Raw genomic sequence first — 12,920 nt, forward strand, 5'->3', positions numbered from 1 at the left:
ACCATAGAGGGCACCCAGGTCTGTCTGCTGCCTGCCAATGGCCATGTGCTCCTCCTTGCTACCCTGTCTTGTCTTTTTTTCTTTCAACAACTTTATTCCTCTAACAGAAGACAGGAGAATAAAGCTGAAGAGCCAATCTTTTTTTTTTTTTTTTTAGCTTTTTAAGGTGGCTATGAAGAACCACCTGGTTTCTTTAGCTTATTGCGGAACATGAGGCTGTTTAATACATGGAGGGGCATAATCGAAAGGGACGCCCAAGTTTTGTTGAGGATGTCCTCGCAAAATGTCCCGGTGGAGGGGCAGGGAAACCCGTATTATCGAAATAAGATGGACGTCTATCTTTCATTTCGATAATACGGACGGGGATGCCCAAATCTTGAAATTTAGGTTGTCCTTAGAGATGGAAACCAAGGACGCCCATCTCAGAAATGACCAAATGCAAGCCCTTTGGTCCTGGGAGGAGCTAGCATTTGTAGTGCACTAGTCCCCCTCACATGCCAGGACACCAACCAGGCACCCTAGGGGGCACTGCAGTGAACTTCATAAAATGCTCACAGGAACATAGCTCCCTTACCTTGTCTGCTGAGCCCCTCAAACCCCCCTAAAACCCACTACCCACAACTGTACACCACTACTACAGCCCTTATGGGTGAAGGGGGGCACTTACATGTGGGTACAGTGGGTTTCTGGTGGATTTTGGAGGGCTCGCTGTTTCCTCCACAAATGTAACAAGCAAGGAGGGGGATGGGCCTGGGTCCACCTGCCTGAAGTGCACTACACCCATCAAAACTGCTCCAGGTACCTGCATACTGCTGTTATGGACCTGAGTATGACATCTGAGGCTGGCAAAAATATTTTGAAAGATGGGAGGGGGTTAGTGACTAATGTGGAAGTAAAGGGAGGTCATCCCCGATTCTCTCCGGTGGACATCTGGTCATTTCAGCCACCTTTTTATGCCTTGGTCGTAAGAAAAACAGAACAAGGTAAAGTCGTCCAAGTGCTTGTCAGGGACGTCCTTTTTTTTTCCATTATGGGTTTAGGACATCCATGTGGTAGGCATGCCTAAGTCCCGCTTTTGCTACGCCTCCGATATGCCCTCTTGAACTTTGGCAGTCCCTGCGACGGAAAGCAGTTGGGGATGTCCAAAATCGGCTTTCGATTATACCGATTTAGACGACCCTGTGAGAAGGACGCCCATCTTCCGATTTGTGTTTCTCTTCTCTCTCTATTCTGTTTTTTTTCCACCACTTTGTTTCATTGTGCTGCTACTGAATATCTGTGGAGCCTGGATAACATCCAGCTCCATACTGACTCTGCCCCATGACCGCTTCAGCACCAATGAGATAGTGTATATTGACCCCAACATTTTTACTTTAGTTTTCTATTCAAAAATTTCTGCCACTATGAAAATTTTATAAAGCAGCCTCTTCAGGCTTGCCAAATCTCTGACCTACTCCAGCATCTTACTCCATTTGCCACCCTCAGGAACCTACCATATTTCAACCCTATAGGTGAGGCAGCAGGTAAGGAGGGGGACATTGGCAAACCAGGGGGGTGACTTCATTTTAAAAACTCTTGTTTCTAATAATCTATAAAATACAACCTCTTGTTTGGGGGTTGAAGTTTGTAATTGTTTGGGGGAAATTTCTTCCTGGTTAAGGACTAGGAAACTCTATATGGATAAAACAGGGGTCCTAAGTCTGGAGTCTGTTCGTTATCTTTGGGCTTGCCGGTTATTAGTTATACAGACTGCTAGGAAGCAGAAAAAGGTGACAGTCCTCAGGGTAGTTTGGGATGATTCTTTTAACCTGGAAGCTCATGTTTCAGAGGTGTTGAAAAAGTCATTCATTAAATTATGTGTGGTGTGACAGCTCTGTCCATTTTGAAGGCAGATCTTTTGAAGAGGGTGGCCGTCTCATTGATCACACAGCTGGATTACTGTAATGGTATTTTGTGAACCTGTTGGCTGGTAAAAACATTACAATTTAGTCAGAATGCTACTGTTTGGCTGCTGCTGGAACGGTCATGGAGGAACAGAACTACTCCCATCTCCTGTAGGAACTGGACTGGTTGCTTTTTCTCTGTTAAAAATTGACTTTGCAATGACAGGACTGAACTCAAATTTAAGCCGTTCATCTAGATGTCCAGAGCACAATTGCATAACAGGGCTCCTAGGTTAATGGGGTACAATGGCACCAAAAAAAAGCACATAGCAGTATTTTATAAGCTGCTACTAAAGTTAGGCAGAGTTTATAGAATAGCACTTAAGCACATGGATCACGCCTACATTTAGGTGCGGCCATTTACACCAATGAAAATGTGATGCAAATGACTGCACCTATATTTAGGTGCAAAGGCCCCTTATTCTATAATTATGTACGTAAATAAAAGTCATGCCCCGATCCGCTCATGGCCCTCCTGTTCTCGTGCCCCCTTTTACGACTCACGCATAAAATTTAGGCAAACATCCTGTACCTAAATTTACGCACGTACATGTTAATGGAATCTAATTAGTGCCAATAATTGCTTGTAAAAAGCCAATTACTAGAGCTAATTAGCCTGTTATTCAAGTAGAATGCACATGCAAATCAGCCATGCACCCAAATCTGTGCACTCATTTTTTAGCGCTTCTTATAGAATTAGGAGGTTAGCGTCAATCCTATAACAGCATTAAGACGTGCTTAGCCTGTTATAGAACAGTAGTGGAAAGCAACTTTGGTGCACTGAAACTTAGACATGACAGTTTATGTCAGGTCAATGGCAGGCATAAGCTGATGCACCTATGTGTACCATGCAATGCACACATCTGATACTATTCTATAATGTGTGTTCACTGCTAGTTGGAACGCCTCTGATGCATCCATGCTCTGCCCACTGTTACAGCCCAGTTGCTGTTATGCACATCACCCTAATTCTATAAAAGTCACTAAAAATTGTGCACTCAATTTAACTGAATGAGTCAATTAGCACCAATAATTGGCTTTTTAATAAGCAATTATTGACACTGATTAGATTTAATTGGCATTTACGTGCAATCTGAAAAAGGAGGCATGGAAATAGAAGGGTCATGAGCGGAACTGGAGGGTTCCTAAAATTAATGTGTGTTGTTATAGGATAACGGGGATACACGCCTAATGTAGGCGCATACAGTTGTGCCATGTTTCAGTTGGTGCAAATGGCCGTGCTTAAAGTTAAGTGTGATTCCTGGGCATAAGCGCTATTCTATAAACTGCACCTATCTTTAAGCTCAGCTTATAGAACAGCACTTTTTTCAGTGCTGATTTTTTGGGGGCCTTATAGAGAATCTAGCCCCATGCAACTAGTGTGTCAATTGTATAGAATAACTCCTAGAATATATGAACATAAATGACAATTTGTGACATCATTCATGTGTGTAAGTGCGTCTACTCTATGCATTAGTGCACTCAATTGGCGCCTAGATTTAGGCAGCTTTATAGAATTGCCTTTCACATGTCTTTATAAAATACCACCACGAATCCAGCAAAAATCACACCTAGATTGACGAGGCGAACATTACATCTGCTGAAGAGCAGGTGGAAACGTATGCACGTACAATCCAAGGGATTATGCACATTTTATAATATACGATTCCACCTTCATTCTACACTGAGCAGGCCTACTGTGCAAGTACATGCTGGCTTGCACCATATGTACTTTTAGGCATGGTCTAATCTTATGAGAGCCCCTTTGTATGTGTCAATCAGTCTTATGTGCAAAAATGATTTCTAAATGAATTCTCTTAGAGACTGAGTCTATAACAGGGCACCTGGGATAAGAGCGTAAGCAGCCACCGATTTGAAGCCTATTCAATAAAGAAAAGCAAAATATTAGCACATGTGTGTACTTATGTTGAAGACATGCCCACACACTGCCCACAGACTGTAAGCCCTCCGGGGTCAAGGAAACAGCTGTTGCATCTGAATGTAATTCACCATGAGTTACAACTGAAAAAGGTACGAGATAAATGTAAAGTCTCTTCCCTTCCCCTTGTCTGTAAGATCTCTGTGTTACCAGACAACCTTCTTCTTACCTTTCGTTTTGTAGCAAGGAATGGGCACCAGGCATTCTTCTTTAATATGAGGCTTTGTTTTAGGGCTGCAGCCTCCGATATGCATCCCTCTGTGATCAATACATAGAACCACACGGTACCTGAGGCCTGGCCCACAAGTCACTGTACACTGGAAAACAGAGATACATTCCTGAGCATAACCAGTTAACATGAAATCCATTGCAGGGCATGTAAAATAGGATTGTGTCTGTACACAGCAAGAAACCACATCATCCAGTACTAACAGGAGAAACAGAGGAGGAGGAGGAAGGGCTCCTTCTACAGAGCATAAAAGGCCCAGATGATACCTGGTCTTCTCCTCTTCTGTGCCTATGAGTATAAAACCTTTAGTAAATGTGTTCCAAAGGTTTAAGGTTTTCAAAAAGGATCTGGGCAGACCTGTTTCAGTACAAAAAAAAGTGAACTGCATCCTTGCGCTCCATTATCACAAAAAGTATGAATGATACCTTGGAATTTTGTTAGATAGGAGAGCGCAGTTTATCATAATTGGATTGGAAGAATAGCCTGCCCTAGAGGTTAGAGCACCTGGTCCACAACCAGGCAGGGCCAGCTCAAGGGATAGTGGCACCCTGAGCCAAAATGCTTTGCCAGTGCCCCCCTTCCCTCATTGCATTGCTTCTGGCACCCTCTTCCTCCTTTCCTTCCTCCCATGGGTTCGGTATCTCTCCCCACACAGTCCAGTTTCTCTTTCCCCCTCCTCTGTCCTCCTCCTCACAGATCCAGCACTGATCCCTCACCTCTCTCACTCCCCCACAGTCCTGTAAAGTTTACATTGGTCACCGGCAGCAGCAGCAGTATGACAGGCTGCCTTCGTCTTTCCTCTGCTGTGTCCTGCCCACAGGAAGCCGCATCAGAGGAGACAGGATGTGGCAGAAGGAAGACCCAGGGGCTGGTCAAAGGCAGCTTGTCATGCTGCTGATAGTAAGGTCAGAAGCTGGGTATTGCCCTTAATTGCCGGCACCCTGGACCAGAGCCTCGCCTGGTCCAATGGTTAAGCCGGACCTGCAACTGGGAAAGCCCAGTTCCAATCCCATTGCTGCTCCCTGTGATCTTGGGCAAGCCACTTAACCTACCTTTGCCTCAGGTACAAAATTAGATATTGAGTTGACCAGGAACTAGAATACGCCTGGAGTGCAGGAGTAGTCTAATGGTTAGTGCAGCAGGCTTGATCCTGGTAACCTGGGTTCAATTCCCACTGCAGCTCCTTGTGATCCTGGGCAAGTCACTTATCACTCTATTGCCCCAGGTACAAAAACTTAGATTGTGAGCCCTCTAGGGACAGAAAAAAGTACTTGAATATAATGTGTACAGCGCTGCGTATGTCTGGTAGCGCTATAGAAATGATTAGTACTTTTTCTGTCCCTAGAGGGTTCACAATCTATAACTGAAAAAGGTGTAAGATAAAATCCACACAAAATAAATAATTTTCACTCTCCATCATCAATAAACCACAGTCAAGATGACTAGGAATATCTCTAATATTCATGTGACCCATTGTATTGTGGGATGAAGGGGGGAGGAGGGTTGAGGAGCCTTGATACTGGGGAAGAATTACAAAACAGAAAGGGATTAGAAGTTAGGAAGAGTGATGGGAATGGTCTTGGGAAGGATAGGAAGCTAACAATGACAAAAGGACAAGAGCTATGAGCTTCCTTTTCAGTGCAGTACATAATATTGTACATTTCTTAATGGGAATGTCAACACATGTTAAGAGCTGACACTGTACATGAAGTAGTGATGTGTTTTGTGTGTGTGTGTGTGTGTGTGTGTGTGGGTGTGTGTGTGTGTGTGTGCATTACATTTAATAACAACAGAAATTACCGGAGACCACTCCTGTGCCAACCACTTTGGGCAGTCAAATATATTGCAAGGCTGTACAATGGGCATCTTTGGCGTGTACATGCACTTCCACTCCTCCACAGAGCTAATGTGTCCCTGGATGTCCTCTTCCACACAGGAGACAGTGCGGCTCTGAATGCCTCCCCCACAAGAGGAGGAGCATGCAGTCCACGGTGTACTTTCCCATCTGGGGAGATAAGGCACAAATGAAGTACCATGAGAATGAAACAGGTAAACTCTTCTTAACATGTATTTTTTTTAAATATCAGTAGCGATATAGGTGTTCGCTATTCATAAGGAGATTATTTTAGACATAGCTCCATGTATAAGCAGTGCCGTTTACACTGTAGATTGCGTATGCGTGTAAATGTCATTTTCGTAAAGCTATTATTTCACATGTGGAAATTCACACCATGCAGAGATTTCAAGGGGCATGGTGAGAGCATGGCTTGTGTGAATCAAAAATCTGCATATGCATCCTCATTTTGTAATGCAACACACGTGTATGGGAAAAACAATTCTTAATCAGGTTTTGTAGCAGCTCAGAGGCCCGTACAGATTTTTTTTTTAAAGTGCTCAGTTCAGTCAGAATTTTACAAAAGAGAATAAGAGCTGCGTTTCCTAAGGCACGCTATAGGTACATTAGTGTTTTTAATGAGCGTTAATGTTTGACGTGCGTTAAATGCTAAGGCGCCCATATGAATGTATTGGCGCATTAGCGTTTAATGCACCTTAACTTTAAAGGCGCATTACAAACGCTAATGCGCCTTAGTAAACATACCCCTAAGTGAGTAATTCTCCTTAATTCACCTGCTGTTTATGTCTGCCTTAGGGCTCAACTGGGCTACAATGGGTTATGTATGATTTCTTTACTCTTTACGGTTGACTGGTTCTTCTTTTCTATCATTTTTTATGGAGCTCCTTTCTGTTTTCTTTTTTTGTATGCTTTTTTGTATAATGATTCAACTCGTTTACGAATGAAGCAGTATAGAAAATGAATAAATGATAAACAATCACAATCAAATAAACCTCATCTAATAACTCAATTCAAATTAAATGATTTAGACAGTTAAGTACACATTTCAGTCAAACCCTGAGCAGCAGAAATATTGCAAAGTTATGATCTGATTCGGGTTTGTAATTCCATTAGATTAGTCCAAATTATTTGAAAAAAATAAATATTTTCCTGAAATTTGTTCTCCAGTGAAATGGTTCCAGATGGCACTTGAGCTCAAAAGTACCTTAGCAAGACCTAGTTAAATAACAGAACTATTTAATGGGGCAATTTCCAAATTATCCACAAAACGGCAAAGTTCGTGAGTACATCTTATCCACAGACATGGCATCAGTTTTGAAAGTGAAAGCACAGGCATACTTTCACTTTCAAACTGTCCCGTGAGTAGAAAGTATCTGCAGACACGTTGTGCTGCTTTTTCTGTGGGTACTTTTTTCCATTTGCATTAAAACATGCAGATTTGCAAATGGAATCTGTATATAATGTTTCCCTCCCTCAACCTAAACCTGCGGTACTCAGTATTTTGCTAAACACTGATTTAATTGAGTTATTAGATGAGGTTTATTTGATTGTGATCGTTTATCATTTATTCATTTGCTATACCACTTCATTTGTAAACGAGTTGAATCATTGTACAAAAATGCCACCTGCATTATTCCCGGAAATTCAATGCCAGGCCTTGGTCTGGACATTGGCATTGAATTTCAGGGTTTCCAGAGCCAGCTAAAACATAGCTGGTTAACGGCCTTCAGTGGTGTTCCTTGGTTGGCTACCACCTGGGGCAGATCGCTGCCCCTGGTTGCAGCATGGTCCCCCCCCCTGGGCACAGCGTCCCCACCAGGCGCATCACCTCCAAACACACATACACACACACACACACACACACACCCCCCCCCCCCGGGTGGTGCATTGCTCCTACCTCCTGGAGTGCTGTGAGCAGCTGCGCGGCTGTCAGCTCCGCAGGTTCCCTGCTCTCTCTGCCCCGGAACAGGAAGTAACATCAGAGGAAGCAGGGAACCGGCAGAGCCAACAAGTTCCCTGCACCCCCTCTGCAGCATGCACCTGCGGCGGACTGCCACTGACAGCCTCTTTTACTAAACTGTGCTAGCAATTTCCGGTGTGGTAATGCCGACAAAGCCCATTCACTTTCAATGAATGGGCTTTGTTGGCATTGCCGGGTGGGAATCGCTAGTGTAGTTTAGTAATAGTGACCTTAAGTATGATATTCACCACTTACATACATACATAGTAACATAGTAGATGACGGCAGAAAAAGACCTGCACGGTCCATCCAGTCTGCCCAACAAGATAAACTCATATCACTGGCTATGGGCCACCGCACAAAGACTGACTTTTATGTGATCCTATTTATGCGGTTACCTTGGCTGGTTAGGTGCTGAATATCAGCACTTAACTAGCCAAATGCTGACTCTGCCTTCAGAAGCCCCCCCCCCCCCCCCCCAAAATAGCCAGTTTGAGATTGGTGCTAGCCAGTTATTTTCATTGAAAATCACCAAACAGATCATCAGATCTAACTGCATCTCACACCATTCGAACAAACGTGTTCTTTCTTTACCAAGAAAAAATATATGGTTGTGATGCAAATCCTCATAAGATCCCATTTATTTTTAATTTTCTGTATTTCTTCAACTCTCTTTAGACAGTCATAATTATTATGCCGTATATCAGCCTTCTTTAATGTGCATAATAGCATAGACTTAGCTTTCTAGGCGGCAGCTATCAACTGTAGGAGAACCTCCATCGACGTGGGAGTGTTTGAATCATGATATGAGAGCCTCTTCCTTGAGGAAGCTTTTTTGCGAAACCTGGCCACATCGGTGGAGGTTCTCCTACAGTTGATAGCTGCCACCTAGAAAGCTAAGTGTATGCTATTATGTACATTAAAGAAGGCTGATATACGGCATAATAATTATGACTGTCTAAAGAGAGTTGAAGAAATACAGAAAATTAAAAATAAATGGGATCTTATGAGGATTTGCACCATAACCATATATTTTTTCTTGGTAAAGAAAGAACACGTTTGTTCGAATGGTGTGAGATGCAGTTAGATCTGATGATCCCTTAAAAAATAAAAAATATTATAAAATCAAAAAATCTAAATATTTATACCATCGCAGCTATAAGTGAAAATTTGTGTATGAAATTTTGGATGTTTGGGACACTGTTGGAATTTATGTTAACCAGTTATTTTCAGCATCACTAGAAGTTAGCCCCGAACAGGTGATTTAACCAGGCAGGAGCATTTCTGGCCAGTTAAATTGCTTTGAACATCGACCCACCTAGATTTGTAAACATATATAAGGTTTTAGATGATTTATTTATTGCCTATGTTTATATGTTTTTATTGTACCCTGACTTGGGCTGGTGGTGAGAAGTGGAATAAATGTCACAAATATATGAATATATGTGGCTAATAGTGAATACATTTTTAGCTGCATTGAAGAAGGGCAATTTGATTCACATAGGTAAAATGCTATCTACCCACGTAAATGATTTCTTAAAACATTGGGAACTGTCTTCCTAGAGCACAGGATGAGTAAGGAGGGGCTTCTTACCTAGGAAGAGGATGATAGAGGTCGTAGGGCATGATCTGCTTGTATCCATCACTGTTTGACAATAAGAAATATAAAAAACGTGTTAAAGGCTATCGGGTCAATATTGAAAGCAATCTAAAAAATTTGTATTTATTGCAAATTTTTCAAATACATATCAAGCAACAACTAAATGAAAAACTTGTACAGCAAAGCTGATTAAAAGGATATTGAAACCACAGGAAAACCTGCACATCAAGTATATAATATAGTTAAAAGGGAAAAAAATAAAGGAAACATGAAACTAAATTATCCTTACAGCTAAAGTCCACAAATTCTGGGAGATCAAATACTAATTAAGAGACACATAAGGAAAATAAGTCTAACAATTAGCAAAATTGAGGATTGTCATGATGAAAAACAAGAAGGAGCCTATTTGCACTTTTACTGCATTAAGTAACAGCATGTGCTAACGCATTTATTTATTTATTTATTTGTTACATTTGTATCCCACATTTTCCCACCTATTTCCAGGCTCAATGTGGCTTACATAGTACCTTAAAGGCATTGTCCACGGCAAGGCCCATTAGCCCATGTCAACATGTTCAAGCAAGTCAGTAAATCCAGCCATCAATGTTATTTCCCTTACTACACATGAAATCAGTATTGAACAGTGGTCCTCCAACAGCGGTCTTCTCTGTTTTCCCCCACCTTCTTTCCTCTGCCTGACCATTTCTCAGGAAACCGCTTTCAGCCGTTTCGGACCAAAGCTCTGGAATGCATGGCCACCCCACATTGGACTTGAAATCCTCCTTCACCTGGATTTAAGACCCTCCTCAAGACGCACCTCTTTCCAAAAGCTTTTCACTGACTCTCTAGCTCTCTCCACTTCCCTCTGAGGGCTGTCCCTGCCTCTTTGCTCTTTTCCTTGGCCTCTCTTGCCTCACCCTTTTCTCCCTATCTTTTCTTTCTCTGTTTTAATTTTGCTTTTATTGCAAATGGTGTAAATGCCGCATCTGTGGGCATCAGCCTATAATTTGTGCACCTAAGTGCAGAGGAAACTGTTATTTATTTGGATTTAGGCCACACCTTTTTTCAGTAGCAGTTCAAGGTATACTAGGTATTTCCCTGTCCTTGGAGAGTTCACAATCTAATCTTATACCTGAGGCAATGAAGGGTTAAAAGTGACTTCTTCAAGATCGCAAAGAGCAGTAGTGGAATTTGAATCAGGAACCCCTTGATAGCAAGCAATCACTTTGCAAAAACCCTCAGTGCTATTCTATATGGATGCACATAAGTGCATTAGCATCCATTTGCAAGGGAGGACACACAAGTGGGGCAGAAGATAGGGAAAGGGAAATGGGACTTGATATACCACCTTCCTGTGGTATTTTGCAACTACATTCAAAGCGGTTTACATATATACAGGTACTTATTTTGTACCTGGGGCAATGGAGGGTTAAGTGACTTGCCCACAGTCACAAGGAGCTGCAGTGGGAATCGAACCCAGTTCCCCAGGATCAAAGTCCGCTGCACCACTAGGCTACTCCTCTGCTTGTGAGACATAGGTGTATCTTCCAAAACAACACCCACAACATATAGCCCCCCCCCCCCCCCCCAATAATCAGCACTATTTAACTGGCTAGAAACTGTGGAGGGGTAGCCTAACAGTTAGAGCACCTGTTTTGACATCCAGAGGTGGCCAGTTCAATTCCCACTGCTGCTCTTTGTGATCTTGGGCAAGTCACTGAACCCTCCATTGCCTCAGTTACAAACTTAGGGCCCCTTTTACTCAGCTGTGTAGGTGCCTATGCATGCCAAATTGGAGTTACCGCATGGCTCTTGCGGTAATTTCATTTTTGGCACACCTACGATACGCTGGTCTGAAAAATATTTTTTATTTTGTGGCTCGCATAGCAGAATCGCGTCAAGTGGCATCTGATGCACATAGGTCATTATCACCCAAATTCTTTACCGCTAGGTCTATGGCTAGCAGTAAGGTCTCAGACCCAAAATGGACACACTGCAAATTTGATTTTGCCGCACGTCCATTTCGGCAATAAAAGGCCTTTTTTATAGGTGCGCTGAAAAATGATTCTGCGCACGCCCAAAACTCGCACCTACACTACCGCAGACCATTTTTCAGTGCGTCTTTGTAAAAGGGCCCCTTACATTGTGAGCCCTCCAGGGACAGGGAAATACCCAGTGTATCTGAATGTAACTGACCTTGAGCTACTACTGAAAAAGGTGTGAGCAAAATCTAAATAAATAATAAATAGCACGTTAAGTGGCCATCCGCAAATATTTAATGGGAGATAGCCAGATATCTCCTGACAAATATCCCCAGTCATTGCTTAGTGGCTAGCCAGTTATATATAAGTTTGGCAGCCAAATTGGGACACCGAAATAACAGGCCTATCTTTGGACGATGTAAACTTAACTGGCCAATGCTGAATATTGGCTTGGCCAGTTATGTTTAAACCAACCAAATTAAACCGGGTATTCAATGTCCTTCACTGGAAATGGTCCAGCATTGAATACCCACCCAGCTGCATCGCCGACCGCAGGAGTTAGCCAGGCTGCCCTCCTGCGGTCTGAATATTGGCCCCATTGAATGCTGTAAGTTTTATGCATTGCTTGCCACACTTAGGCACGCTGACTGACACCGGCCATCAACCTGGCATAACTGGGCCATCTCCATTTAGGTGCGCCACTGCGGGTTTATGCTGGTATTCTAGCCTCAATCTGGGTATATAAAAGCTTTTCTGAAAAAGATTTCAGTCACTTAAAAGGATACCTTTGGCCATTTAACTTCATATTAAATTGTGGCATGATTTGGGGCTACTGAATTTCTACCTCTGTATGTTCGAAATGAATTGTTATGAAACCATCACCCTCCCCACAACCAGAAAGGCAGCAGAAAAATTCAGTTGCCTTTTTCCCGATACTTCACAATGGTATTGAAAAATATGCAATATTTACTTTGTCAGAAAACATCACTGTACCAAGCTAACCACCAGTAAAACTCACTTACGCTCTTTATTTTCAACACTGCCACTTTTTCCCCCGTGTTTCTACTGCAAGTATAATCCTAAGACCAGAAGCAGCACAAACCTCATCAAAAAGACTGAAAGTCATCTACAACAAGGCCGTTCAAACCCATTGTCTGCTACGCTAAATCAGTGCCATGTCTCTGGCACAGGGCATACTTGAAAATGTTTTTCTATTAATTACACGCACTGATTTATAGCGGCTTATCATTAGTTTGAACTGTTCTCTACTGTGAGTTCTCCAGAGCTGCTGCAGCTGGAATGAGCCCTGGCTTTATCTCTGCAAACGAGGTGGTACAGTACATGCTATTAATTATCCTGACAGGCACCCCGTTGTCAGTAGTATTTTTTTCATTATGAACCAGGCTTTCGAG

At 42.6% G+C, this 12,920-nt stretch overlaps 1 protein-coding gene across 1 annotated transcript in view; it reads right to left on the bottom strand.

The window, feature by feature from the left end:
- Positions 1–12,920, bottom strand: part of ADAMTSL1 (ADAMTS like 1) — a 550,999-nt gene that overhangs the window by 244,277 nt on the left and 293,802 nt on the right. Inside the window, exons 10-12 of the mRNA XM_030194223.1 lie at positions 9,521–9,571; positions 5,912–6,116; positions 4,052–4,199 (exon numbers count right to left, since the gene is read on the bottom strand). Coding sequence (XP_030050083.1) covers positions 4,052–4,199; positions 5,912–6,116; positions 9,521–9,571 — 404 coding nt within the window. The remainder of the gene's footprint in view (positions 1–4,051; positions 4,200–5,911; positions 6,117–9,520; positions 9,572–12,920) is intronic.

The sequence above is a fragment of the Microcaecilia unicolor genome, chromosome 2 (genome assembly GCF_901765095.1).
Source record: "Microcaecilia unicolor chromosome 2, aMicUni1.1, whole genome shotgun sequence".
NCBI classification, from domain to species: Eukaryota; Metazoa; Chordata; class Amphibia; order Gymnophiona; family Siphonopidae; genus Microcaecilia; species Microcaecilia unicolor.